Source organism: Aspergillus terreus, genomic scaffold, assembly GCF_000149615.1.
Source record: "Aspergillus terreus NIH2624 scaffold_7 genomic scaffold, whole genome shotgun sequence".
Classification (NCBI taxonomy): Eukaryota; Fungi; Ascomycota; class Eurotiomycetes; order Eurotiales; family Aspergillaceae; genus Aspergillus; species Aspergillus terreus.
The window spans coordinates 881779-908386 of NT_165930.1; the positions used below are offsets into that span (position 1 = coordinate 881779).

General features: G+C 54.3%; 9 protein-coding genes across 9 annotated transcripts; 7 read left to right on the forward strand and 2 right to left on the reverse strand.

Annotated features, from left to right (window-relative positions):
• Positions 1 to 4828: 4828 nt before the first annotated feature.
• ATEG_05244 (GTP-binding protein Obg) lies at positions 4829 to 6466 on the forward strand (the record flags this gene model as incomplete). Its single annotated transcript, XM_001214422.1, has 1 exon — positions 4829 to 6466. One exon carries the CDS (start codon positions 4829 to 4831, stop codon positions 6464 to 6466), a length of 1638 nt encoding a protein of 545 aa, XP_001214422.1.
• A 707-nt stretch (positions 6467 to 7173) lies between these two features.
• On the forward strand, positions 7174 to 8242 carry ATEG_05245 (putative JmjC domain protein; the record flags this gene model as incomplete). The annotated part of the gene is made up of 2 exons (XM_001214423.1): positions 7174 to 8057; positions 8224 to 8242. 2 exons carry the CDS (start codon positions 7174 to 7176, stop codon positions 8240 to 8242), a joined length of 903 nt encoding a protein of 300 aa, XP_001214423.1.
• A 577-nt stretch (positions 8243 to 8819) lies between these two features.
• ATEG_05246 (bifunctional urea carboxylase/allophanate hydrolase) lies at positions 8820 to 12730 on the reverse strand (the record flags this gene model as incomplete). The annotated part of the gene is made up of 7 exons (XM_001214424.1): positions 8820 to 9255; positions 9321 to 9750; positions 9806 to 9959; positions 10018 to 11318; positions 11380 to 12100; positions 12162 to 12429; positions 12660 to 12730. 7 exons carry the CDS (start codon positions 12728 to 12730, stop codon positions 8820 to 8822), a joined length of 3381 nt encoding a protein of 1126 aa, XP_001214424.1.
• Positions 12731 to 13191: 461 nt separating this feature from the next.
• ATEG_05247 (LamB/YcsF family protein) lies at positions 13192 to 14017 on the forward strand (the record flags this gene model as incomplete). The annotated part of the gene is made up of 2 exons (XM_001214425.1): positions 13192 to 13242; positions 13307 to 14017. 2 exons carry the CDS (start codon positions 13192 to 13194, stop codon positions 14015 to 14017), a joined length of 762 nt encoding a protein of 253 aa, XP_001214425.1.
• Positions 14018 to 15352: 1335 nt separating this feature from the next.
• On the forward strand, positions 15353 to 17924 carry ATEG_05248 (putative homeobox and C2H2 transcription factor; the record flags this gene model as incomplete). The annotated part of the gene is made up of 2 exons (XM_001214426.1): positions 15353 to 16241; positions 16411 to 17924. The coding sequence occupies 2 exons, from the start codon at positions 15353 to 15355 to the stop codon at positions 17922 to 17924; spliced, it is 2403 nt and encodes an 800-aa protein (XP_001214426.1).
• Positions 17925 to 18700: 776 nt separating this feature from the next.
• Positions 18701 to 19847, forward strand: ATEG_05249 (uncharacterized protein; the record flags this gene model as incomplete). Its single annotated transcript, XM_001214427.1, has 2 exons — positions 18701 to 19148; positions 19234 to 19847. The coding sequence occupies 2 exons, from the start codon at positions 18701 to 18703 to the stop codon at positions 19845 to 19847; spliced, it is 1062 nt and encodes a 353-aa protein (XP_001214427.1).
• A 529-nt stretch (positions 19848 to 20376) lies between these two features.
• On the forward strand, positions 20377 to 21300 carry ATEG_05250 (putative ubiquitin-conjugating enzyme; the record flags this gene model as incomplete). Its single annotated transcript, XM_001214428.1, has 2 exons — positions 20377 to 21159; positions 21217 to 21300. 2 exons carry the CDS (start codon positions 20377 to 20379, stop codon positions 21298 to 21300), a joined length of 867 nt encoding a protein of 288 aa, XP_001214428.1.
• Positions 21301 to 22299: 999 nt separating this feature from the next.
• On the reverse strand, positions 22300 to 24665 carry ATEG_05251 (putative CUE domain protein; the record flags this gene model as incomplete). The annotated part of the gene is made up of 3 exons (XM_001214429.1): positions 22300 to 23730; positions 23962 to 24003; positions 24102 to 24665. 3 exons carry the CDS (start codon positions 24663 to 24665, stop codon positions 22300 to 22302), a joined length of 2037 nt encoding a protein of 678 aa, XP_001214429.1.
• Positions 24666 to 25192: 527 nt separating this feature from the next.
• pex7 (putative peroxisome biosynthesis protein (Peroxine-7)) lies at positions 25193 to 26314 on the forward strand (the record flags this gene model as incomplete). The annotated part of the gene is made up of 2 exons (XM_001214430.1): positions 25193 to 25356; positions 25411 to 26314. 2 exons carry the CDS (start codon positions 25193 to 25195, stop codon positions 26312 to 26314), a joined length of 1068 nt encoding a protein of 355 aa, XP_001214430.1.
• Between the last annotated feature and the right edge of the window lie 294 nt (positions 26315 to 26608).

Here is a 26608-nt window from a genome sequence, read left to right on the forward strand (position 1 = left end):
CCGCTTCTAGTCCTTCGACCCCCACTGTGACGGTGGTTTGGTCTTGGAGCCGCCGGATGAGATGGCATCCTCCGCGGTCGCAACCATCCCGTGTGATAGTGGAACGAGACCCAACCCTTGGATGGAGACGAGACCCGGTCGGTACCTGGTAATAATAATAATAACAAGAACAATAGTTATGCAAAGTCCATTGCCAAGGTGCCTTGGGTATGAACCCACGGCTGGGTGCGCGGGAGCGGATGGCCCCCTCCGAGCCAATTGACCCCCAAACGCGGCCCATTAGAGGTCCAGTTTCGGGCGTCGTGAAACTGGAGACGGGGAACGATGGCATTATCATGGATCATTCGATTCGTCCGTACGACTGGAGCCAGCACCGGGGATGATCCCCGGAACCAAAAAAGTACGGCCCATGGTACTTCTGGGCATAGTACGTGTTAGGCCACCCCCTAGCTACGGAGTACCTTAGTACCTGCAAATGCAAATGTACCTCGCCTCAGTGGGATATCAGCCGTCCTGACGAAGGGGCGCTTCAACAGGCTCCACCTTTCAAGGGGGAAACACGTACGGGATGGACGATGCGCCAATCAAGGATGGGACCATCCATCCCCTATTATTCTACAAAGTTAATCCGCTACGAAAGGGAAGAGAGACGGGAGGAGGAATCAAACTAAAGTACGGCCGAGTAAGGTTTCCATTGTCATTTGGGAGGACGTGAGTGAGACCACTGTCGAGGGGACTGGCATTCCCGGTTAGCGTGGTTTCGTAGCAAATCCTCTAGCGTGATGTCGTCGACGAGGTTCTCCACGGAAGTACATACCTAACACATCCATGCATTTCATCTAGTAGTGGTTAGTGGCAAACCACAACGACCAGGATTCCTGGGAGGAACGAACGGGATCCATGATCCGGTGCCGCGGCGACGGATCACCGTCGTGGATCTAGTCTAGTCTTCTGGGGCTGTACTAGTATCCTCTGGAGTACTTTTTCGCTCGACTTTTGGCTTCCGAAGTGTGTTAGTACTATTGCCCGCCCCGCTGGAGATTTTTTAGAACCGTTTTAGCAGCTCCGACTATTTGGGCCAGCCACGATCATGTGAACTGCACGTCGAACAGGATCCATCCTGGCTGTTCCGGTCGCCTCTCCCAGCTTTTGCGCCCAGCATCTGCATCTGGAAGGATTCGACTAAGGCAACTCTCCCCTTTCCCGCGGTACCAGATTCCCCTTCCCATTTGTTCATCGCGCGATTGTCCTGCGGAACCGCTGCGCTCCACTGCGGGACCTTTCAGCTCACTCGAACGACGGTCTGTGTGATGAGCCCGAATCTCCCATCGCGAACATGCCCCAACGTGGCAAGTCGCGATGAATTCCCTTTCTCCTAATGCCAGGAACCAGGTCCGGATGTCAGTGGAGACGAAGTGACACTTGACCAGCTGACGGGGAACATGGATCAGGGTGTTTGGGAGATCCTTTGGATTGGTCTCCTACTCGGAGGACGGAATAGGTAGGTAGTCCCTGTGGTACTCCGCATCTTCCGTACAAGAGCTTTCGCTACGGTGGAGGGGGCACAGCCAATGGGAGGATCAAATACTATGGTTGTCGATAAAGATCGATGGAGGTCAGAAGTACGCCGATAGTGGCTGACTTGGTGTTTGTCAACTTGATCAAAAGAATTTGCATACGCATATGGTCTGACGTCGAGCCTCCTCTGTGCTACGAGGCATACCTGTTTGATCCCTGCGCATCAGCATCACCAACATGACTTGCAGCCTTACGTGAGTCTACAAAACCAACACCATATTGATAACAGGCCCCAAACATACTCCGTACAGGTAGGTAGCCACAATAGAAGCCGATCCCGCTAGCCACCATCCCCCTCGTGATGCAACGTCGTGACACAACCGGTGTGCTCTGGTGGTCTAATGTGGGTAGATGCAGACGGAGTATGGCTTCCGCCCGCGACAATAATCCTCAAATTTGGCCGGTCGAGCCAAAGATACCAGGGAAACGTACCGTTTACCTAACGAGGCAATCACCATCAGTGAATGATCAGCCTGGCGAGGTGGAGGAACAGCCTCCTGTCGACCAACAACCCGATGCAGCGATATGTATGCACTGTCAATGAACTGCGTTCGCCCGCCCCCGTCTATTCGACGTGTAAAGTGACTACCGTTGTTGAGGGCGATCATTGTTCTGTATGGGGTACGAGGCCTATCATTCTGCGCCTACTCGCCATTCTGGAAGCATCTGACTAGTCTGGGCGATGACAGCTGCACGGGCACGCAAATTGCCGTCCCTATTACCGATCAATTCGAGATAGTTGCAGAATACCACTTCCCTGACACAACAGGTCACTATCGATAAATTCCTTGTCGAATGACGCGGACAACTTCACAACCAAGGTCATGACATGAGTCGGTCATGCACCTATCTCATCCAGGTGACTGGGATTCGTCATACTAACACTCGGACGTCGGGACTGTCTTGGTGGATTTGGTCCAGAACCGGAGGATGAACAAATATGGCATCTGGAGTACCCAGGAAACGCGTCCAGATAACGTATGATGCCATTGACGGCAACCTGCATCTGGACCCAAGATGAGGCCATCAATCGAGGGCGTCCCGATCCAGACGATCACCGGATTGCTGGATTCAGATGGCTGCAGTCTGACAGGCCGAAAGCCCCATATCTGTCCCATTCCCAGCTGAACGGGCTAAGAATAGTCGCTTGCATGGTACTTTTTGCGACTGTCAACTTCCGGTGCCGCGCGACTAGCAAAAGGCTAGGCTAGCGGAAGTCTAGTAGTTCGATGACAGAAATCCTACAGATCGAAATCCTTCATACGGGATCGGCATCGTACGCCATTGATTGGTCCCATGGATCTGTCATCCCGCCATCATCCCCAGGGAAATGGCCAATAACACCTCCAAAGTGGATGTGATCACTCCGTGATGGAATTGGGGGTCACCAATGGATAGATAGAGCCCATTAACAATGCACCAGGATCTAGATTGTGACAGACTGAGGCTTGGATTAATAGTATTCCTTGTCGATTATCATCCTCAGGTGGAGTATTCTTCCAGGGGGGTTTTCATTTCTCCACTAAACCCCTCCGCTGCCCCTGACCAGCCTCACCTACCAATCGGTACCTACATGATACATCCAAAACACTTCCTTGGCTACAGAATAATACAGCAATTATTAGAAGTGATGCGATGGACACAGCTTGCTCCATTTGGTGCCGTGTTGCTATCTCCACGTCTGCATGATCGGACATAGGCATTGTCCAGCTCTAGTAGTGCGCGCAGCCATGCGCCATGCGCCTGCCATGTTGTCCCAGGCGACTTCGCAATCCTTCCAAGCTTCTCACGAAGAGCGCCCACCCATACATCGGGCGCAGAAGATGCGGTCTACTCTGTATGTTTACCGACATTTGGGGGCGCATCCGCTCAATCGCCCTGCACGATCGCTGATTGGGGAGACTGGTGTCTTCGATCATCATGACGTTCGCACTCGCATCGAGATGCATGTGCGTTTCGCAGGTTTTAGGGTCTGCTCAACGCCCATTCAAGTATATTCCCCGTGTCCTTCTTCAGGCAAGAGATCTAGATCCCCGGATCCTGCCATCGCCAACTTCGGCAATCCCAATTGCCCTTTCTTCGGGGTTGAGAAATCGCTCAGCTGACGTCGTGCGATCATCTCCATTGGCGGGTGAATCCCTCCTTCTTACCCTCAGCCGGGGGCTAGCCGGTTGCCTGGTAATCCAGACTCCGTGCTGGAGAAACGGGATGGCATCGCCGATACGTAGCCCCATGCCGCTGTGCTCGGCCGAAACGGCTGGCATGGCCCAGCTCCGTGGTTGAATGTGGCGTTCTTTCCGTGGTGGCTTGCGTATCCTGGTAGGGTCGTGTAAGCCAACTGCATAGATTCGGTCCCATGGCTGTGGATGTCCTCTGCAAGACTATCGCAGGCTCGCGTCAGATAGCTCCTTTGGCGACTGGCGCCCCTGTCTTTGATTTAACCTTCATGTGGGATGACTGGTTTTTGGGAAGCCAGTGAGGCTTCACTTGCCATCGATGCTCTGACTCTCAACAGCATCTGGCCGCCACGGGACCGTCCCGGGACCGTCGTGTTGGATTACGTGGGGTTGGGTCTTGGGATGCAATTTAGACTGTGCAAGATACTTTGCGTACTCTCGTATAGATGCGTTGCAAACGATGAATACGGTCGCCCCATGCAGGCATCAAGTTGCTAAGGTGTATCAGGTGTAGGAGAAGACAGTCTTCGACATTGATGTTTGTTAGTCGGTGTCCAGAAAATTGTAGGGCCTATCGTTCTGACCTTCAACAGACCTTTACTGGATATCTTAAGGCTAGTTAGGAATACATGCCTATCTCGATGAAAACTCGTAGCTCATTCTCTAACATTATGGGAAGCTTGTGTCTGGCAAATATATATACTGCCAGACAGGATGTCGGATCACCTGTAGAGGAAATGAGCTACTCCGCAATACACTCGATACAATACCCAAACGCGTTAGAGAGCACGAATATCTCAATCCCAACCTCAAATACATTACCTACTATCTCATTCTTCAATTGTCCGAATAGTTGTAGACATGCAGCATTCTTATCAGGCTATGGCATATCGATAAGGTCACGTGCACATCAGTTTTCGCGATGACATCGTCCGCATTTCTCAACACTCAACACATTCTTCAAACCTGCAGACACAACCAAACCATGCATACTGATTGACTGCCTGAATTACGTACATCGTACATTGTGGCTGCTCATCCTGAAATGAGCAATGCCCATCCTACGTCACATCATGCCGACCCCTCGAATATCATCATTTCCCGCCCTCCAGTTGACTGTACGCCTACGCCTACGCCCATCTGGCACGCACGAAAATGCCTATCGATTATACAGCACTGCTACCGGCGATCGGACGACCGCAAACCGAGACGGCGCATCCAATGATTTCTCGGAAGCGTCACACCTGAACCCCTCCCCGGAAGACTACTCGAGATTCATTTTTCAGGACAAATGTCGCTCGGTGATATATGCTGGGTCTGGTGGTAATGGATGTGTCTCGTTCCTTCGGGAAAAGTACGTCGAAGAAGGACCTCCGAATGGTGGCGATGGAGGCAGCGGCGGAAGCATCTACATCCAAGCCGTCGAAGGCCTCACCAGTCTGCACAAGCTCGCCCGACGGGGCATCATCAAGGCCGGACGGGGGAAGAACGGGCAGGGCAAAAGCAAGGGCGGCAAGCGGGGGAACGATGTTTTGATCCAGGTGCCCGTCGGCACGGTGGTGCGGGAGGTGGACAGGTATGACCCGGTCGCGGAGGAATTGGCCCGCCTGAAGAATCGACGAAAGGAACCGGACGCGGAGCAGGACGAGCTGGACACGATCGGGTTGCCGTCCATTCGCCACGACCGCTGGGTCCTGTACCCTGGAGCAAACCCCTCCGACTTCCTGACGACGGTCTTTCCGAAGAATCCGCCGCGACGACAGCATATCGCCGCTCTGGAACCAAAGGCGCCCATCCACCTCGACCTGTCGCATCACATGGACAAACCGATCTTGCTGGCGGCGGGTGGTGTTGGAGGCCTGGGCAACCCGCACTGGGTGTCGCGATCGATCACGCGCCCGAAGTTCGCGTCTCGCGGCGAGGGCGGCATGCGCTTGGAATTGGAGTTCGAGCTGAAGCTGCTTGCAGACGTCGGGTTAGTGGGAAAACCCAATGCCGGAAAGAGCACATTGCTGCGGTCTTTGACCAACAGCCGTACGCGGATCGGCAACTGGGAGTTCACCACATTGTCGCCGAATATTGGCACCGTCGTGATCGATGACTACAAGGGGAGACCGCTGGTTGAGTCCAAGGGCAAGGCCCCACGCACCAACTTTACCATAGCAGATATCCCCGGATTGATCGAAGATGCCCATCTTGACAAGGGCCTGGGATTAGGGTTCCTTCGACATATAGAACGGGCCGGAATTCTGGCCTTTGTGGTGGACCTCAGCGCGGGAGACCCTATCGAAGGCTTGCAGAAGCTGTGGCGCGAACTGCGTGAATATGAACGCATCCGCGACACTGAACCGCCTGTCGAACATGGGGAAGACTCACTAACATGGGTTCCGCCGACGCATGGCCTGCCCGAGCTTCAGCTCGAGGAGGATGAACCGCCGCTGAGCTCCAAACCGAGCCTCCCGTCTCTCCGCCTGCCGCCCATTCACACGAAGCCGTGGTTCGTTGTTGCCACCAAAGCCGACCTTCCTGAAACCCAGGAACAGTTCAAGCGACTACGTGAGTACCTGATTGCAGTCGAGAAGGGTGAGGTAGAGCATCCCGGCGGTCATCCCGATGGTTGGAGAGAGAAAGTATGTGCTGTTCCCGTCAGTGCCATGAGAGGTGAAGGGGTTGATCGCATTCCTAAGCTTGTGATGGAGTTTCTGGAGTGATTGATCAGATGAATATTGTACTATAGCCTATTTGTATTATACCTTACTCAACAAAACATACGAGACTTGGCCTACTTGAACGTGATGGTGAACTACTACGTAGTATAGTTGAGATAGTAACCACGGCACCGACCCACTTGCCCAATCGGCCTTTTCTCCCCGCATGACGTCGGTATTGCTGAAAATTCCACTGTCAACAATACTTCCCCCCGCACCACACCTACCTATGTTTTGATACAATCTCCCTGGTCGCGTTCAACTCGTGTTGGACTCTCCCCGCGATCATGGTCGCCCTGAAGAACTCCATTCTTCATGTACTCGGCCGGATCGCAGCTCCAGACCCCGACGACGAAATCCTCGAATGCGTCAGCAACGACCGAGAAGCTCTCCGCGAACTCGTCTTCGACAACCCCGACAAGGCCCTCCAGCTGGCTGACGCGAATCTACGCGTCTTTCCGTTCAAGGATGTGAAAACGAGCTGGCGACGTCTCTACACGGACGCGAGCATCGTCAAAGCGTGCTATTCGATTTGCGAACACTCTGGCTTTTCACAACCAAACTCTGACGGATCATACTATGAGAATCTGATAGCCTTTCTAAACCGGAATCCGTGGAATGGAGACGGGGCGACGAAGGGCAGCTTGACTATCAACCCAAACTCTGTGTGGCTCTCGCCGACGATACATCTTCTCGATCGAGCGTTGATCATGACCGGTGCTCCTGCGCGCGAGGGAGACATCAAACGCCTCTTGGATGCGCTACAAAGTCTGGCAGATGACCATTCGAGGGATAGCCAGGTTGGAGATGAAAGTCACGGGCAAGATCACACAGATTCTTCTTTTCCTGCGGCGAAGCGCAGAAAAGTCTCCGCTCCGCTGTTCCCTCCGAATTCGATTCCTCCTCCTTCGCTGAAATTCCCGATTCCGCGCGTGTCGGCGCCTTCTTTCGACGCGATGGAAGATCATATTCGCACGGCCAGGACACCGCTGGTTATCACGGACGCGGTGGACCACTGGCCCGCGCTGTCGACGCGGCCTTGGTCGTCCAGGGACTATTGGTACCATCGCACTTTTGGCGGGCGGCGACTGGTTCCGGTTGAGGTTGGACGATCGTACACCGACGAGGACTGGGGCCAGCGCATCATGGAGTTTGGGAAGTTTGTCGACAGGTACATTTGGGGTGGTGAGGAGAGCGCACGGGATGAAGACGACAGCGGCGAAGACCATGCCGGACAGACGGGGTACATGGCACAGCATGATCTGCTGGCCCAGATTCCCGAGTTGCGGAAAGATATATGTGTTCCGGATTACTGCTGGATTGATCCTCCCGGGCCGGAGCCGGGCACGCCCGTGTACGTCAAGAAATGCCGTGAGCGGGAGGAGAGAGCACAGCAGATAAACCTGCCCGAGTCCACTGCACGACCTCCGCACCACCCGGATAACATCTCGGAGAATGGATCGCACTCGTCGACGTTGGGACTGGGTACGGCCAGTGAGCCTATCATCAATACCTGGATTGGTCCTTCGTGGACGATTTCCCCTCTCCACCATGATCCTTATCATAACATCTTGGTTCAAGTGGTCGGTGCCAAGTATGTTCGTCTTTATTCGCCCCGTACTCCGGCCTCGCAGATCTACCCTAGGGGGATGGAGACGGTAGGTTCTTCTGCAGCAACTCGCGAGGGTAAAGCTCAGACAGGCCTATCCACCGAAGCGGATGAGCAACCTCGTTCGATTGACATGTCCAACACGTCGCAGGTGGACATTGCGGCCATAGAACTTTCTCCCGCTGAATCCGAACAATGGAACGCCATGTGGCCCGGGTTTCTGGACGCAGAGTATGTGGAGACGGTTCTCAAGGAGGGGGAATGTCTGTACATACCCGTCGGGTGGTGGCATTACGTCCGGGGGCTGAAAGCAGGAATCAGCGTTAGTTTCTGGTGGGAGTAGGTTTGATGGGTTTAGATGGCTACTTGGGAGATACGCCGAGTTGTTGGATTAGATAGATACCCTAGAGCAGTGTAATGGTTTACAAGAATGATATTGGATGCTATCCTTAGATGGACAACTCGGAGATACCTTATGATGCTCTGTGCTCACGTTCTTACCAAAACCAGAGGCTTACCAGCTTCAATCGAATCCCCCGGCTGGACCAAGACCTTTTCAACCACGCCGCCCACAGCTGCAGCTTCTGTGCGGACTGCGATCTCAAGCTTCATCGCTTCCAATATGATGACCACTTGATTCTCGCCCAATGTGTCACCCTCTTTGAGTTCCACTTTCCATACATTAGCGTTCAGAGGAGCTTCGATTGGGACGATGGCCGGATCTAGAATGATACATTTAGCGTCGTCTCAGAGCAACAGCGGTCCTTCATCCTGCCCACCTTTGAGTAAGTTTTCGATAGCATCCATAGGAACGCCCCTTTCGGCTTTCTCCTTCGCCCACCGCTCCAGCAAGTCTGCTTCTAGACGGTCCATCGCGGCCTGTGCTTCACGCTGGCGAGCGCGGATGGCGGCGACTTCTTCTTCAGTGTCCCGCAGGAGCTTATTATGCTCTGCCATGTCGAACTCGACCTGCTCCCATTGGTACTCGTAGCGACCGCTATTGAACAGCGCGAGCTCCTTTTCGTATTCCGCCTCCGAAACGCGGTAGAATGTGATCTGATCGAAGTCCTCGAATAGCCAGGGTCTATCTGCTGCATAGCCTCTCTTCGATCCCAGGATGTCGACGCCGGGAATCGTCATTCCGGTCATCTGGTACCCGCCCGGCGAGTCGACGTTGTATAGCCTGGAACGGTTGTGTTAGAGGGTCGTATACTTTATACTTCATGCGTGCGGGAGGAAGAAACTCACGCCATGCAGCTCCCTCCCCATGACACCGAGCCAGCGGGAGTGTACACCCTGCTGGGGTTCATTTTTGGGCAGTTCATTCGCTGTCGCGGGTCGACGGGGAGGGCCAGCGGCAGAGCCGTGAAGAATCCCACCGCGACGACCATGAGACTTGCGGAGAGAAAGATGTTCTCGAACTCCTCCCGGGTGAACGCGTTGTTCTTGGCGACAAAGTCCATGTTGTCGGGCAGATACGACGCATACGGCCTCTGCGTTTCCATGTATCGAGTGATCGCTTCCTTCTGTCGCTGGCTCTCGAACGTGAGTGGGAGTCTGAAGAGTCGACTGGGCATCTTTGCTGTGCTGAGGTCGCCGAGTTTTGCTTCCAGCTCGCAGAGATACTTGAGAAGCTTTGCTTGGGGGATCTTGCTCCCGTCGTAGTAGAGCATTAATGCTGTGGATGTTAGTCAGTTGAGTGTGCTACGCCGTAGGACGGGACAGGGTCATACAGTTGCCGCATCCGACGGTTGAAATCAGTCCGGTTGAGAAAGTGATGTCGGCGGTGGCTTCGTATAGGGCGTTCTTGAGGGCTGTGGCTCGACAGCGATGGTTCAGGTCGAAAGACCCGGTGCCGTAGTCGATGAGGAGGTAGTCATCTCCCCCCTGGAAGGTGCTGATTAGTATGATTATCGTCTGGAATGATTCAGTTTACTTGGCTCACCTGGCGGTATGAAACTAGGGGCTGATTTCCGCTTGCCGGAATCTGGTGGATGACACCAGTTCCGCGTTGCTTAGTTCCCAGCTGCGGAGGTGTCTTCTTCATAGGCGTGATGGCGCTGAAATCACTTTGGGTATAGCAGCATTGCACTATATCATGGATAAACCTCTCTACTTCGTTGCGGGCTGCCAACGCATCCTCCAAAGCAGTCGCTCGATACCGCAGCGTGTCACCCGCTTTGACTTGTCCCAGTTTCCACAGATCTGCCTTCACTATCGTGTGGCTACTGATGAATCCACCAAAGTCCGGGGCATCTTGAGGGAAGATCACAGGGTCGTCGCCTGTCCAGTTGAGAGATCCGATGGCATAACCGTACTCGATGAGGTTTGAGGGATGCGCGCCGCCTTCTCCTCCATCGGCGCGAGCCCATGTCGGTTTCGGACCAATAAGGCGAATACCGCCTCTGGCTGCGTTATGCGAGATCTTCCACTCTGTTTGATACAGCATGTCGATGCTGTCAGGGGTCAGATACCCTTCATCATATGGGCCCGGCATGGCCATGAGCTCCCAGTGCTCGGGGTAGTCAGGAATGAGATGGTCGGGTATGCAGAGCTCGCCACTGATGCTCGGAAGCTCTTTCGTAATGGACAGTAAATCTCCTGAGGCGAGCTGTCTGCCTTGGTAGCCTCCAACTCCGACCATTGGAGCAGTGGACTTGGACCCGAACCATTTGGCAACATTCAAGAATCCTCCAAACACGGACAAGTATGTGCGGCAGCCATTCCCGGTCGTCTTCCCGATCTTCAAACGCTGGCCCTTCTTCACCAGCACTCGTGACCACATTCGAACGGGCGCCTCGTCGAGCGTCGCGGCGATCGGTGCACCGCAGAGGGAGATGATCGCGGGTCCGAGGAACCGCAACTCCGGTCCACTCAACGTGATCTCCAATGCCTCGAGGCCGACGGGATTCCCGACTAGTGCATTCGCTATGCGGAAGGCCAGGGGGTCCATGGGCCCAGCGTGACAGAATCCTTTGCCGAGTGTTGGACGGCCAGGCCAGTCTTGGATCAGAGTATAGGCGCCTCCGGATACCACGTCAATTGCGGACAGGTCAAATTGGAAATGGTCGAGAAACCGTGTCAAGGTGTGGCCAGAGGCAAACGTCTCACTCCCGAGTATTTCAGTGAGAAACTCTAGATTTGTCGGAGGCCCGCAGATACGCGATCCGGCCAGAATGGTCCTGATTCCCTCGATGGCCTCCGTTCTACTGGGTGCATGGAACATGACCTTTGCGAGAAGGGGGTCTAATCCGATACAGTTAGACAACACGGGACCCCATCTACCATTGCCGAGTTTAGTGCATACCATAGTTTGCCGATACCTTGATACCCCTGTAGACCCAGGTATCGATTCGGGACCCTGGGAGCTCTTTCCACTCTACGCTCTGCAGAACACCCGGGCACGGGGCGAAGTCCTTCACGGGGTTCTCCGCATAGACTCTAGCTTCTATCGCGCAGCCCGACGGACCTGCTACGGGAATATTAGCGAGGAAACGAGCATCTAGTCCGCTCTTCCCGGAGAGCTGGGCATCCGCTTGTTTCAGCATGAGCTCCACGAGATCAATCCCGTAGCAGAGCTCAGTGATGCCATGCTCGACCTGCAGGCGTGTGTTCATCTCAAGGAAGAAGAAAGATCCAGTCTCGTCATCAACGAGGTATTCGATTGTCCCGGCCGAGCCGTAATTGATAGACTCCGCTAACCGGACAGCTGCACTGCCCAGGCTTGCTCGCAGGCCTGGGTTCTTGGTGACAAACGGGCTCGGGCATTCTTCGATCACTTTCTGATGTCTCCTTTGAATAGAACATTCACGTTCACCAATGGAGATGGCCTTGCCGTTCCCGTTGCCAAACACTTGCACCTCGATGTGGTGACTCGACGGATAGTACCGTTCGATAAACACCCCGGCGTTCTTGAACAGGGCATCGCCTCGCGACTGAACTGTGGAAAACGACTCCCGGACATCTTCTTCCGAATTGCACGTCAGAAGGCCCATACCGCCACCGCCTGCTGTCGCTTTGAGCATGACCTAACGCGATCTTCGTCAGCTGTTGTCATCCCAATTGGGAAACCAACGCAGTTTAGCATACAGGGAAGCCCAAGTCTCTCGCTACACTGACAGCTTCATCTCCGCTCGTCACCAAGCCAGCTGAGCCAGGCACAATTGGTACTCCAGCTTTGGCCGCAAGGTCTCGTGCAGTGTGTTTGAGGCCGAAGGCTTCGATGCTTTCTGGCGCGGGACCGACAAATACAAGACCCGCATCGGCAACAGCTCTGGCAAAATCTGCATTTTCGGACAAAAATCCATATCCCGGTATTACTGCATCCGCCTTGTGTTGCTTGGGCAATCCCGATGATCTGGTTTCTGCGCGTTGGTCAGAAGAGGGATGCGTGTAGGAGGCGGGCTGGCAATGATGTACCCATCTATGTAGGCTTTCGACGGTGGGCCGGCGAGAAGAACTGCTTGATCAGCTAGGTGGACGTGACTAGAGGCAGCATCGGGCTCGGTATAGATCGCAACGGTTTGGATGTTGAGCTTCCTAAGGCGCCTTTAGTTTCGCCCCTTGAGCCTTCGGTGTATCCCCTACTTGGCGGTCTTTATAATTCTCGCGGCGATTTCACCGCGATTCGCGACGAGTAATGTCTTCAGAGACTCCATGATAGATTTTCGATTCATGTATCAACCCATTCGAGCACAGGCGTGTCAGGGATGTCTTTCGGATTAAATGCAAAGTGTATTTCTTCACCCTGAGTTCGTATCTACCTACCCCTCAGCACGCAGCCCAATGAAACCACACGGCCAGCTGCGATGATGCAACCAGGGTATACAAGATAAGTTAATTTGGACTTGGATGGGATGATCAATGCCCAGGTTGGAGAAATTGGAGAGGGTGTGGAGATGCTCAGTCCCAGTCGGCGATAACGACCCCTCAGATTGGAGAAGATAGCCGCATTGGTTCCAGACATGCTTCCCCTCTTCGGGGTTTGGTAAACGCCCTCATTTCATTTTGCCAGTTCATGCCTGATATCTTGACAGTATCCTGTTGATCGCTGCCCTCCGAAAATTGAGATTAAAGGTGTCGAATTTGTTAGTCGACTTGAACCGGAACTGTGAAAGTCATGGGCCCAATCAAGCAGAAAGCGTTGATAAACTGCGACATGGGTGAAGCAGTACGTCACCTCCCACCAACGAGCCCGTTTCTCTTCAGCATGAGAGCTAACTTATGCTCTGCAGTATGGGAACTGGGTGTGCGGCCCGGATCTCGAGCTTCTCCCCATGATTGACATCGCAAACGTCGCTTGTGGATTTCACGGTGGTGACCCTTTGATCATGATGGAGACTGTCCGAAACTGCAAAGCCCATAACGTTCGCATTGGCGCCCATCCCGGGCTTCCGGATCTTCAGGGTTTCGGGCGACGAGAGATGAAGCTCTCCCCCGAAGAGCTGACTGCCATTGTCATCTATCAGGTGGGAGCACTGCAGGGGTTCCTTGACCGAGAGGGCATCCCTCTCAACCACGTCAAGCCCCATGGAGTTCTGTACGGGATGATGTGTCGCGATTATGAGGTGGCCAAGGCAGTCATGCTGGGGATTCCTAAGGGGATACCTGTGTTTGGACTTGCGGGGACCAACATGGAGAAAGCGGCCAGTGACCTTGGGATTGAATTTTGGGCAGAGCTGTATGGCGATGTGAAATATGACGCCAACGGCATGTTGGTCATCGACCGGAAGAAGAAGCCTTGGGATCTCCGAGACGTGGAGAAACATGTACGACAACAAGTGGAAGAGCAGTCGGTGACGGCGATTGATGGGAGTATTGTGGAACTGCCATTGAAGAGTTATCCGTTATCCATTTGTTGCCATTCGGATTCTCCAGGATGTGTGGACATTATCACGACAGCGCGGAAGGTGGCGGACGAGTTTAATACGAAGTATGGGTTGTGAGGGTGATCTGGGAGAGTAAGTGTGTATATGCCTTGGGTAGGTAGGATGTTTCGATGTTGCTGTAATGAGAATTTCGGTATTTGGTGTCTTGAGTGCATCTAAGATAGATCACCAAGTGGGCTCCCAGGTAGCTTTCCCTTTTGTTTCAATTTCCATACAACGTTGGTATTGGACATTTGACATCATATAAGATGCCTTTATATAGGATGCCAGGTCCATGGACCCAGACTCCGTCGGACGTTAGAGCCTAACTCCACGTGTGCAACCTATTGAGTTAGTGTGAGCAAAGTTGGCCGAGACAAGTGGTGGACCAACAGAGAACGCCTCTGACGGAGTGATGTGTGGAATGGGATTGTTGGTGGATGTGCATAACGGTCTTGTGATATACTTTCTTGCAGCGGTGAGATGTTTGTGATTCTTATCTTTCAGGCGTTGATTGATAGAGTTCGCGCCCGCGGAGATGGCAAGGACTGTTCGGTCTAGAAACGCAGTGAGATGGATGTCTCAGTCATCAAGGGCATCATGGTTGGACGGATTGTGAATATAGTTGATCCTGGCTGGGTGACGCGTGATAGGCATGTGTGGTCATTGGACACGATGACGTTGGCTTTATCAGATGATGGCTGGATCCATGTAGGCAGGTATACGAGGTCAAGACAATCAGTGCCCCCGATATTCGGTGGAGGAGGGGTGACTTGGGAAACAACACGCGAGGATACGAGGGAGCAGCGATATCAAGCGGCCTTGGGAGGCTCCGATATCGTCTGGGGATGAATCACCCCTGCCCGTTTGGGACTAGCGGCATGCACGCCCTCCCCCACTGGAGCTAACCGGATCGGGGCAAGCGTTGTCAACGGAAGGGCGTGCATGCTTCCTCTTTCCTGTTCGCCGTTCGGCCCCATCTGCTTTTCTCCGGTTGCTCCTCTGACTCGGGACTCTGGGATGCCCTCTGATGGGCTGCCCGCCTGTCCACTCCCTGCCGCCCATGGTTAGTCTGGCTGACGGCGACTGCAGAGAATGGAGGTGAGGGCCTCCTCGGTCGACCCAGCATGCGGCCCTGCTAGAAGGTACTAGCACGCCTTGTCGGTCCGGCATGCCTTTGATACCCCAGACGCAGAAGCCGTTCCCTCTTTAGGTCTGACAGTGCCCGTCCTCGCCCTTCTTCTCTCTCCATGAGATTTCCTTGATCCGCTTATCGTGGTCTTTTCTTGCTCCATTGTCCTCCTCAATCTTGGCCATAAACCTTGACTGGTGGTCGAGACGGAGCTTCCTTCGTCGTTGGCTCCTGACTCATCAAACGAGGTGCACGAAACTTACGGAGTAGATCCACCCAAAATGGAATACTTCGATTTCGATGAGGCCTCATACGGGTCTTATGCCCGCGACGATGATGTGGCTTCGGACCATCGCGAATTCGATGACAATGACGATGCTGTCGCCAATCATGAACTGCTCTCCCTCGAGCAACCTCTGGAATTCTCCAATGACCCGCCGGAGCAGCCACTTCCTGATTGCAGCCGGAGGGATCCCATCGACCCGGTGATAGACAACCGCGTCTATCCCATGTTTCGCGCCAAAGACCCCTGTGATTTCTGTCGCCATATGGGCCTGGACTGTTTCGTCGCGAAGAGCGGCGTCATGCAAAACAGTGGCTGTACTTGCTGTATCACGCTTTATCGAGAGTGCAGCTTCACCCATGCCAAGGCCCCCGGCAAATTCCTGAGCACTTTCCCTCCAATCAATGAGAATGTCGACATCCCCATTGGCGGTCTGACCGGCAAGAAGGCTCTCAAGTCGCTGACGGGAATGGCGACGCCAGAAGAGCTCGAGGCTCGGTCGAGGAAGAGCACTTCGCGACTCTCCCGTGAGGCGGTTCGCATCCTCAAGACCTGGCTTCAGGAGCATCACGAACATCCCTACCCCAACGATCAGGAGAAGGATGATTTGAAGCAACGGACTGGCCTCAAACGCACCCAAATCTCCAATTGGCTTGCCAATGCCCGGCGACGCGGCAAGGTGCGGCCTCCACCACGGAGTGGTTCTCCGGTTCCCGGCGCCATTGATGTTCCCGGACAGTCACACCTCAACATGGCTATGATGACTCCGCTGGAACGTTGGAAGCACTCTCCCCCAGAAAACGAACCTGCTGCGACCTCGGATATTTCTGCGAGCCCTGGTGAATACGCCTCTGGACCCATCGCAACGATCGTCCCAGTCTGGTCACGTGCGTTCCCATTCTCGGAAGACGGGGTCCAGTGGTGAGTCAAGCCATCCTAACTCCAATATATTCCATACCCCATCCGTCAGTAGCTTGGAGACAAGTCGGTCGGCAAGTCATTCTTCCATCTCGGACCTGTCCTTTGCCTCTGCCTTCTCCCATCGATCCTCCCTAGGGTCCTTTGGTTCAATGGAACGAAAGGAACGCCGTCGCCGTCGCAAAGCATCCGCCCCCGTCAACACCTTCAATCAACACAAGGCCCGTGGGTCACGGATCTTCCAGTGTACCTTCTGTGCCGACTCATTCCAGACCAAGTATGACTGGCAGCGGCACGAGAAGTCATTGCACTTGGCCTTGGAGAAGTGGACCTGCTCCCCCCATGGAGGTGTAATCATTGTTGACAACGTACGGCGTTGTGTCTTCTGTATGGCCGCTGATCCAGATCACGATCACCTGGAGACGCACAATTACAGCAGCTGCCAGGAGAAGTCGCTCACCGAGCGCAGCTTCTATCGGAAAGATCATCTCAATCAACACCTGCGGTTGATGCACAATGTGAGGTTCCACCCCACCATGGACAAATGGCGCAGTAACATCTGCGAGATAAGATCTCGCTGTGGATTCTGTGGGACCGTCCTTACCACGTGGAAGGATCGAACCGATCACTTGGCGTCCCATTTCAAGAGTGGTGCGGACATGGCACAGTGGCACGGTGACTGGGGTTTCGAACCAGAAGTTCAGAGTCTGGTCGAGAATGCCATGCCTCCGTATCTCATTGGCCATGAACACACCGTGTTGGATCCGTTTAAGACATCCGTCGATTTGGCCAACCCTGAAGATGTCAATTGTTTTCATCGTCTTCAAGTTCAACTTACTTCCTATATTCATAATCAGATGGCGGCCGGTGTCTTCCCCACGGATCAGATGATCCAGAATGAGGCACGACAGGTGATTTATGGAAGTGACGACCCGTGGAACCAAACCTGCGCCGATAATCCCGTCTGGCTTAGCGTTCTGAAGCGGGACGCCGGACTTGAAGCTGTCCCCGGGTCGGAGCATATCCAACTCGAGAACTTGGGTATGCGACCGCCATTTGCTGCCCATGACGGGCTGCGACAACCGCCTGTCGAGACCAACCCTTCCGCAAGAAGTGTATGTCGCCGATACCCCCTGAACTCTGGCTATTCCAGCCCCAGCATCCACAGTCCCGCATTCCCCGCAACTGGTCGGTCATCTGCCGTCCCAAGCATGCCGGGAAGCTCTACCGGTAGCTTTGCCGGTAGTACGGGGATGTTAGCTCGTGCCCCCAACTCCGGCTTATCGACGGATTGGGGCAGCAGTGTTTCGGCTGGGGTCTCGTCTTTCTCAACCCCGGGTGGATCTGTGGACCCCTTTGTGCAGATGGGGTTCGATCCCGAATTCCTGCAGCGACTGAGCGACAATTACGATAAATTGGACTTGGGTGACCTGCAGGGGTTGACATTTGACGGAGGAGGGGGTCAAGGTGGAGGAGGGTTTGAGCCCGGAGCCGATGAGAGTGTAATGAGTGAGCCGATCAAGGCCGCCATGTTGGACTCGAATACCGGCACCGCGCCCATCCCGATTCCCAGTCCGAAGAACACTGATACTTTGATGGCGGATGCTGGTCTTCCGCGGGAGATGCACCATCCCGGAGGGGGAGGTATTTGAGATACATAATGTTCTGAGATGTTGGATTGTGTTGAAAAGTTGTTTTCATTTTCAGATGTGGGTTCTCGTGCGTCTATATACCATAAGCAGGGAAGTTTGTTTAAGTCAGAATGCAACTTGATCTTTTATGTCGCATTGGTGACCATGGAGTCGTTTAAAGGGCGCAACAGATGGCAACAGTCCACGCCCTTTGGATGACATAACGTAACATGAATGCCAAAAGAGGAAGCACAAGCAATTTAGAGCCTCTGGTGAGTCAGAGTCAGGGCTTCATCCTTCATTTCCTGAGGAGTTTGGAGTGGCCTATTGCAAGGAGTCCCCAGGATGAGACCACCCACGCTTTAAAACCGTTTCATCACATGGCTTGCAGCTATCGCAGATGAAATGATCACGAGAATGCTATACTCTCTTCTGATACACTTCTGAGGATGGCGTTATCTTACTCCGTAGATCTCTGACGGGTGGAGTCGCCACAGACGCTACAGGCGCTGACATGTGAAAATCGGGCCATCTGCGCCTCAACCGTTTTCTTTGCAGTTTACGTCTGTCTCTAATTAGGTACATCTCCTCACCCCAGCCAAATGCATCTCTGGGACGATTGATGCGGAACTAAGGCATGTATGATGTGAATGCGACTATCATTATTGGTTCATATGTTCTCCGATCCGCGTCACTGGCTGTCATCGGCGAGAGTAATAACATCGGAGGAAGGCGCCCCCTCACTTGCTTCTTACCCTCCGTTCGCACCTTCATCGCACGCCAGCCAGGAAACCGAGATGGATGAATCGCCGGTCGACATCCATGCCCTTGAATTGCCAGGGCTGTCACTCCTGTCGACCGCAATCCCTATCATCATCAAACGGCGCATGCCGGGATTATTACTCTCATCTGTCCAACGGCTTGTGGATGCGAATGATCAGAACAACGAACAAGCAACAAACAAACCAGAAAGTCTGAAAAAATATCTCGATACCAACAGTATATCACCCATGGGCGATCATTGCCAATACGGTATGGCACCAGAGTGGTCAGAAGGAGACCTCCAGCGTCCCACCACTGCGAGCAGTACCACGCTGAACGACCTGGACTCTACGTTTTCTTCGAATTCCTCAACCCAAGGCGAGAGCTTCGGCATGGAATTGGCCAGGCTGGAGGAGCCCGTGGTCACGGGTACGACCGGGTATGAGATCGACTCTGGGATACGATGGAGCCGGGTTCTCCCGGGTTAGTTCGCTCTCTCGTTGTGGATATCTCAAGTTGCCACGAGATATAAATTGCGTGAACTTGGTGTGCTAATTTCTCTCGACAGCGTTGAACCTGCTTCGCAATGCAGTGTATGAGGCTCAACAGCCTCATGCGGACGGCCAGCTCGTGCGGTCTCTATACACTGGTGCCATTGGGTACCTGCTTGATGCTCTTCCGACAGATTTGAACCAGGACGAAGCTTCGCGGATTCAACAAAACATTCCTGGTCATCTGGGCGCTTGCTCCCAGGCACGATTGGATGGAAACGGTCGTTCAGGTGGAATTCCCGCAGCTGGGGACCGGCCGCGACGGTCTTATATTCATAGAACGGTGGCGTCTATCATTATCTACATTTTTCTCGCCTTAAAGCTCATCGCGCCTCTTATCAAGTCCATGGCTTACAGTCTGTACCAGTACGAACGGTCCCATCGGGTCACCGAGCGTGTTGCAGGCGTGGCCATGGGTGCTGCCCAAACCTGTGCCCGATACGGCGTGAATATGGGATCAGCTATTCTACGTAAGGATGGGACCCCCACGGGGGGCATGACGGGTTTGCTCATCTGGTGGACGGAGAACGTCGCTGGAGGCATTTACGAGGGAGTTGGACAAGGACTATCGATTACAGGCATGGACCAGCCTTCTTTTTGGACTGATATGGCGTCTCGGTTAGCGTCATGATGGCTGCGATAATTCGTGCTCTACCTATATACCTAGACTACCATAGACGGCCTATTCTTGGATGAAGCAATTCAGTGATGTTATTGTGTGCACGATCCGTACTATATCTGCCGGAGATAGCGGAGTTAAACCCACAGCAGCGTCAGTGCGGGCCGAACGACCATCGCATCCCTGAAGCCCCGTCACTCTCTCCGTCCTCCCCAACTAGTCCTATCGGCGACATGTCGAGCTGCAGATTGCCCAATATCCCCGCTCTTCGGAAGCATCAATTGCTTCTGGAATTGTATGTGCATTCTTCATTCCCTTTTACTCTCGCTCACGTGGAATGTGGAGCTAATTGCATTCCCGATCTCCAGTGCCAGCTTAAACCACGCCGCGCCTCCCGGTGTATATGTGAGCGTCGCCCCAAACGATCCTACTCTCTGGACTGCTGTTATATTCGTTCGATCCGGTATGTGATGTCTCAGTGTCTCTCAATCTGAGGACTTGGTAGTGCGAGTGCAATTGGTGTTGGTCCGCAAGCTAACCTATGGCATACTCAGGACCATACGCTTCTGCCGTCCTCCGCTCCCAAATCCGTTTTCCGCCCTCCTATCCGGACCTCCCTCCCCTGGTGACATTTTCCACCGATGTATTCCATCCGTTGATTGTACCCCTTACGACGTATACCTTTAGCACCAGCGCATCAAACGAAGACCCAGTGAGCGCGACGGACGAAGAACGACTGCCCCCTGGTGGGTTCAGTCTGCGCCATGGATTTCCACACTGGTTTGGTAGAGCCAAGCGGAGCGGGATCAACTCGACCGCATCGTCCAGGGCTGTGAGTGTGAACGGCGCAGGTCCCAGCGGAGAAGACGATCGCCCTACCAACACCGAGGACTCGCCCGCGGACGGAGATGGTGTCTCGGCTCCAGATACACAAGCCCAAAGTGAAGGAGATGGTGACCGTGCGGGAGATCCAACGGTCCTGTCGAGCGAGGAGAAGGCTCCCGACGGAAGAACCTCGGTCCCGGTGGCTGTCCTCTTGGATTACATCCGCTCCACCTTTGACGACGAGACTGTGCTCGACTCCTTACCCCTGGAAGCTGCGGGGAACCCAAGTGCCTGGCATGCCTGGAAGGCGCACAGGAGGGAAGGCAATTCGTCTGGGCTTGCGCCGGGTACGAAACGAGGAAGCCCCCAGGCGCGGCAGCCGGGCGATTGGCATTGGGATGGGATCTGGGCCAAGCGGGTTGCGCAAGAGATCGAGGCAAGCCATTCCGATGCGACCTTGTTTGGGAATGTGGGTACCCGGGGAGGAACCGATGAGCTGGTACGTACGGTTCGTCTGGAGCAGACTCGAGACGCGAAACTGACTTGATGATTATAGATTCGATTCTCTCGGTTAGATGAAGCTACCTTGAATTCCGTCAAGGATATGATTATTCCGCGGGTAGAGGTGGAACATGAATGATTGACCTTCTAGTTTATATACCCAATATGACGTTTCTGCAGTCGAACAATGAATAATCATAGCCTACTTGTCAGTCGCGCTTCACTTTTCGGTATACGCTCTTTCCTCAGACGACATCACCCCAACAACGCCATGTATCGGGCAGGACCAGCAGAGTCCGACACGTCTCTGCTTAGACCTACGGCCCTCTACCCCTCGCGAACGGTATCATTAGCCACCATCCCTTGTCCATGCGCGTTACCCTGCTACATCCCTCAAAGTCACCATGCCTAGCAGTCTGTATGATCGATACAAAACCTCCATAATCCTCGTCGCATTGGTCCTCGTCCCCTTCGTGATCTTGTGCTGCATCTTTGTAGGGGCCCTCGCTTGCTCGGAGTACTGGAGCTCGGACCGTCGCGCGTCTGGTCCCTGTTGTCGGCGACGAAGGCAGCAGTTGCCGGGGTCTTCTGACGGCTCGAGGGACCGTTCGACTACTGTGCCATCGGAGGTAAGATATTCGCTTTGGTTTCGTGAGTTAACGAAATGTTGAGTGAAAGAGACTGTTTAGTGGATGTCGCTCGAGCGTTTACTTCACGATGCCGTGCAAAGACGATATCACCTCGAAGGACTAAGTCTTGTTCGGAAACAATTCTCGCCTTTTTCTGCGGCTGTTGTATGAACTAATTCGTTGGACACGCTTTGTTGGTATGGATAACCCTGGATCTTCGTATCATTTGCTTGGTTTGAGCTGACCATGAAACAGAGAGTACTTGTATGAGGCTATCGAGGGGTTGGATGGAGAATTAAAGCAGCTATATTGGATTCATTATGCTGTACGGGTACATTGACGGCATTCCGCGCTCCTCCATGCACGTACGCTTGTCTCGAGTTGTATAGGAAATTGCCTGTATTGGATGCTCGTGTATTGGCTACCTCAGGAATGTGATATGATTTCTTGTCTCCCTGATTGTATTATAAGATACTGTATAACAGCTAGTGGTGCAAACACAGCCGCTATCATTCCGAAGATTCATCTACAAAGTTCCTCAATATAGGAGCACGGTCTTCCGCCTGCTTCTTCTCCCACAAAGGCTCCCCATCGTCATCAAATTCAGCCCACTGGAAGAACCCACAGGACTTCTTTCCCGGCGCAAACCCCGCATAGCACATCCACATGTACCGGCCGCGGGACTCCCGTTTGCGCTGCGCACACCGAAGGATGGCGTGCATCCCGCACCGACAGCGCGGCGTGTTCCGCGGATGAAGAGAGTCCCGGTACCATCGGTACGTGATGTTGATGCGGCGGTTTCCGGAGACCGGATGGGGCGAGATGGTCTGCGCCGGGACAATCGCATGCTTCCACTCTTCCTGCATCTCGGCATGCATGATGAGAAGAGAGTTGTGGGGTAGATGGATGGAGATTTGGCCCTGCGCGTCCGCACGCGACTCTGAGGAGGCCTGTGTGTTTTTCAGTGTAGAGGTCTCCCCCACCTCAGCACCCTCATCCGCATCGTCCGCGACCACCCGTCGCACGCGAAACTCCCGCTCCACGCCCAAACTCAGACTGCCAATGATCGCGCGGGGCCCCAGATAGGTCAGCTCGTCCGCGTGGAAGCCGACGCTCTCCGCCGGCCCGTCGTAGCAATTGACAAACGCCGCATTGGGCATCCACTCCTTGGGCGACTGGTACCGCAGCTTCTTGCCACCGGGGTAGTGCGAGCGGATGCGCTTGCTGACCTCATCGTTGACGGCGCGCTGCACGGCGCCCGAGACACGGCGCATCTGCGGCGTGATCTGGCGCACGTTGGAGCGGTACGTGCCGCCGTACGTGTACTCGGACGTGTGCTGTCTGTACTCGTCGGCGGTGGAGACGTACACGCAGGCGGAGTGCGGGCTCTCGACGGCGCGGTCGAAGAGCTGGAACCGGTACCGCGCAAAATGGGCCGACTCGTCGAGCAGCTCGCGCAGGAGCGCGGTGGCCTGCGCCGCCGGAAGGAAGTTGTGGATGATCGTGCAGGGCGTGTGCGCTGCGACGTCTTCCGGCGCGAACAGATGCAGCGTCTTGCCCTTGCGGGTCAGTGGCTGCCGTTTCAGCGGGGACGGCGCAGCGGCCGTCCCTGGTGCCGGCGGGAGCACATGGATGTGTGCGGCGAGCGAGGTCTGCACCGCGGGTGTGGATGGCGTGGCCCGTTTGGTGGGTGATTTGCAGACGCGCTGCGAGGTGAGTGTGGATGCGGCGCGGTCTACGGAGCCGCCGCTGGCGACGAGGATGTCCAGGAGGAGATCTTGGGTGGTTTCTGGGAAGAGGGAGACGAGCTGTGCGAGCTTCACGTCGGTCGAGTCATCGTCCGGTGGCGGGATGCCGTCCGGATAGGACACGGGGGATGGGGATGGGGACCGAGGTCGTTTGCGGGATACAAAACGGTCCATAGGGGCCACCGTCTCCGACTGCGGGCCATTTGAGGGGGGTGGTGGTGAGGTTTGGGAGAGCTGTGACTGTTCGTATGTTCATGTCATGGCGGAGATATTGCGCCACACGTGATTGCTCTTGAAGTGGCCAATCAGGAGCCGGATTGGTGTATATAGATCGAGGGATGCAGCAGAACAAGTAGAAGAACTCGTGGATTTATTGTACTAGATACCGGGTATAAAGACTTAAACTCTTAAAAGACCTCTGACTCTGCTTTCCAATCCCCACCACCCATGTATACGCTCCCGGGACTATGATACTTCATCAACCCCTTGCCTTCCCTTAATCCATCGTAGACTTCCACCAGCGACGATAGCGCTACCGTTGTCCACCCGGGAAAGGACCCTACGGCCGGATTGGAATCTCTGCGATGCGAATCGGGAAAGTTCTCCTCGAGGACTTTTATCGGACACCCGGAAGTATGCGCATCTTGCCCCTCCTTCGCAGCCAGGTCCACCTGCTTTGCAAACGAAGCCAAAACCGCATCATCCACGATCAAGCACAGCCGCAGACGCACCGGAAGCTCGATAGACGGTAATGCGAGGGAGACTTTCCAGTCGTGAAAGATCTGGCGGATGACGTCCTCGCCCACGTCCTGGTACTGGTCTTGCGCGCTGAACACCTTTGAGGCGTAAGTTTTCTCCAGGAGATGGATTTCTTCGCGTGTCCCCGGAAGACGGTGCAGCGCGGTTTGGATTGCCTCGTTCAGCGCACGGAGGAACAAGGGGAGGAGACGGTGCGACTCAGGCGCGTAGGTCGTTCGGTAGACGGTGGGGCCCCAGGTGAGAGTCAGGAAATCGCGCTCCGGACCCGGCGGTAGCGAACGAAGGCCCGGTTGCGCTCCCAGACGGGAGACTTCGGTGTGGAGGAATTGCGCGGCGACGGACTTTTCAATGGTATCATGCGACGGCATGATGGGGGAGTAGCTGGCGCTTGATTAAGTGGGATGTTGTGTGCATGGTGGCTGTATTCTCCTTTCGAAGGAGCTGTTCGCTTTGCGGTCATTTTGGACGGTTTGGACCGTTGGTCCCGTTGTCGTCAGAGTGACATCTATGACTGACCAAAGGAGACGTTTGTCAACAGAGGGGATTAGATGTGGATGTTGGGAGTTAGTATCTCGTGAGCATTGTCGGTATGATCTGATTCTGTTCTGTGTGAAGTGAACAATCTGAAGCTGTACTCTGTATCAGTTCGCATCGACAAGACGATGACGTAGTACTATGCGGGCTGATACCGGTGGCCTGAGGAATCAGGCACAACCTCGGCATGTGGTCTCCCCGCAACTTCTCCGTCCGCTGGATGGATTTCCTCCTCCGATCACCTTCACCCTTCTGTTTTCTGTTCGACATACACAAACAACCGCTCACTCCGTTTACCCCTTCTTCATAACCTCCTCCTCACTCCCACTCCCTGAGCGTGGCCCAGTCAATCCAGCAAACCATGCTCCACTTCCGCACAGAAGGCTACAACGGCTGTGCGGTCAAGTACTCCCCATTCTTCGATAACCGGCTAGCGGTTGCCGCGTCGGCCAACTTTGGACTGGTGGGCAATGGGCGCATGTACATTCTGGAGCTCACTCCCAATGGGATCGTGCCTGTAAAGTGGTGAGTTGGTGTGAATTGGTCATGCTACTGATCACAATTAACTCACTTGGCTAGGTTCACAACTCAGGACTCGCTGTATGATCTGGCATGGTCTGAGATCCATGAGAACCAGGTCCTCACAGCTTCTGGTGATGGGAGCATCAAGCTTTTCGATTGCAGTCTGAATGACTTTCCTGTTCAGAACTGGAAAGAACATAATCGCGAGGTCTTTAGTGTGCACTGGAACCTAGTCGCGAAAGATCGCTTCTGTTCCAGCAGTTGGGATGGCACCGTACGCGTCTGGTCTCCGCATCGCCCTCATTCTCTTGTCACCCTTCCCACACACAGCTGCACCTACTCGGCTGCCTTTTCGCCTCACTCGCCGGACATCCTCTCATGTGTCACCTCCGACTCTTACGTCCGCATCTTCGATCTTCGCACCCCAGCCTCAGCATCCAACCACCTTACTCTTCAGATCCCTATCCATGCAGCTCCGGTTTCGCCTATCCCCGGACAACCAGGCGTGCCTCCTGCAGCGACTCCCCCATCCGAAGCCCTGACCCACGACTGGAATAAGTACCGGCCGTCGATTCTTGCTACTGCTGGCGTCGATCGCACCATTCGCACATTTGACATTCGCGCCCCGCAACAGGGTCCCCAGGCGGTCATGCTGGGACATGAATATGCCGTGCGCAAGATTTCCTGGTCCCCGCACCTCTCGAACGTTCTGCTCAGCGGCAGTTACGATATGACCTGTCGCGCCTGGAGCGACCAGTCCCCTCCTGGCGCTATCGGAGACGTCGATTCCATGCGCGCCGGGCCAGGCCCTGTCATGGGTGCTGAGCTGGGGCGTATGGGCCGTCACACAGAGTTTGTTACGGGTGTCGACTGGTGTTTGTTTGGTAGTGAGGGCTGGTGCGCCAGTGTGGGGTGGGATGAGAGTCTGTATGTTTGGGATGTGCGCGCGGTGATGGGATAGATCAGTCTTTTTGTGGTGACTGTTTGCGTGTGTATGACGTGGCTGTCTTGGTTTATTTCTTCCTGTGTATTGGATATTAGATTGCATGATACCATTTTGTCTTGGTAGTGGTAGGAGTATCCCTCTGCTGATGCATGAATGAATGAACATTTATCTATTTTTGTGCTGGATAAGCTCAGCGTCCACCCATGCACCCCAGACAGCTATCTAATCATGATCGCATAACAGACCCGCACAGCAATCGGGACTCATCCCAGCTGGGGTGTACTCAACCCCATGCCTAGTCAATAACCA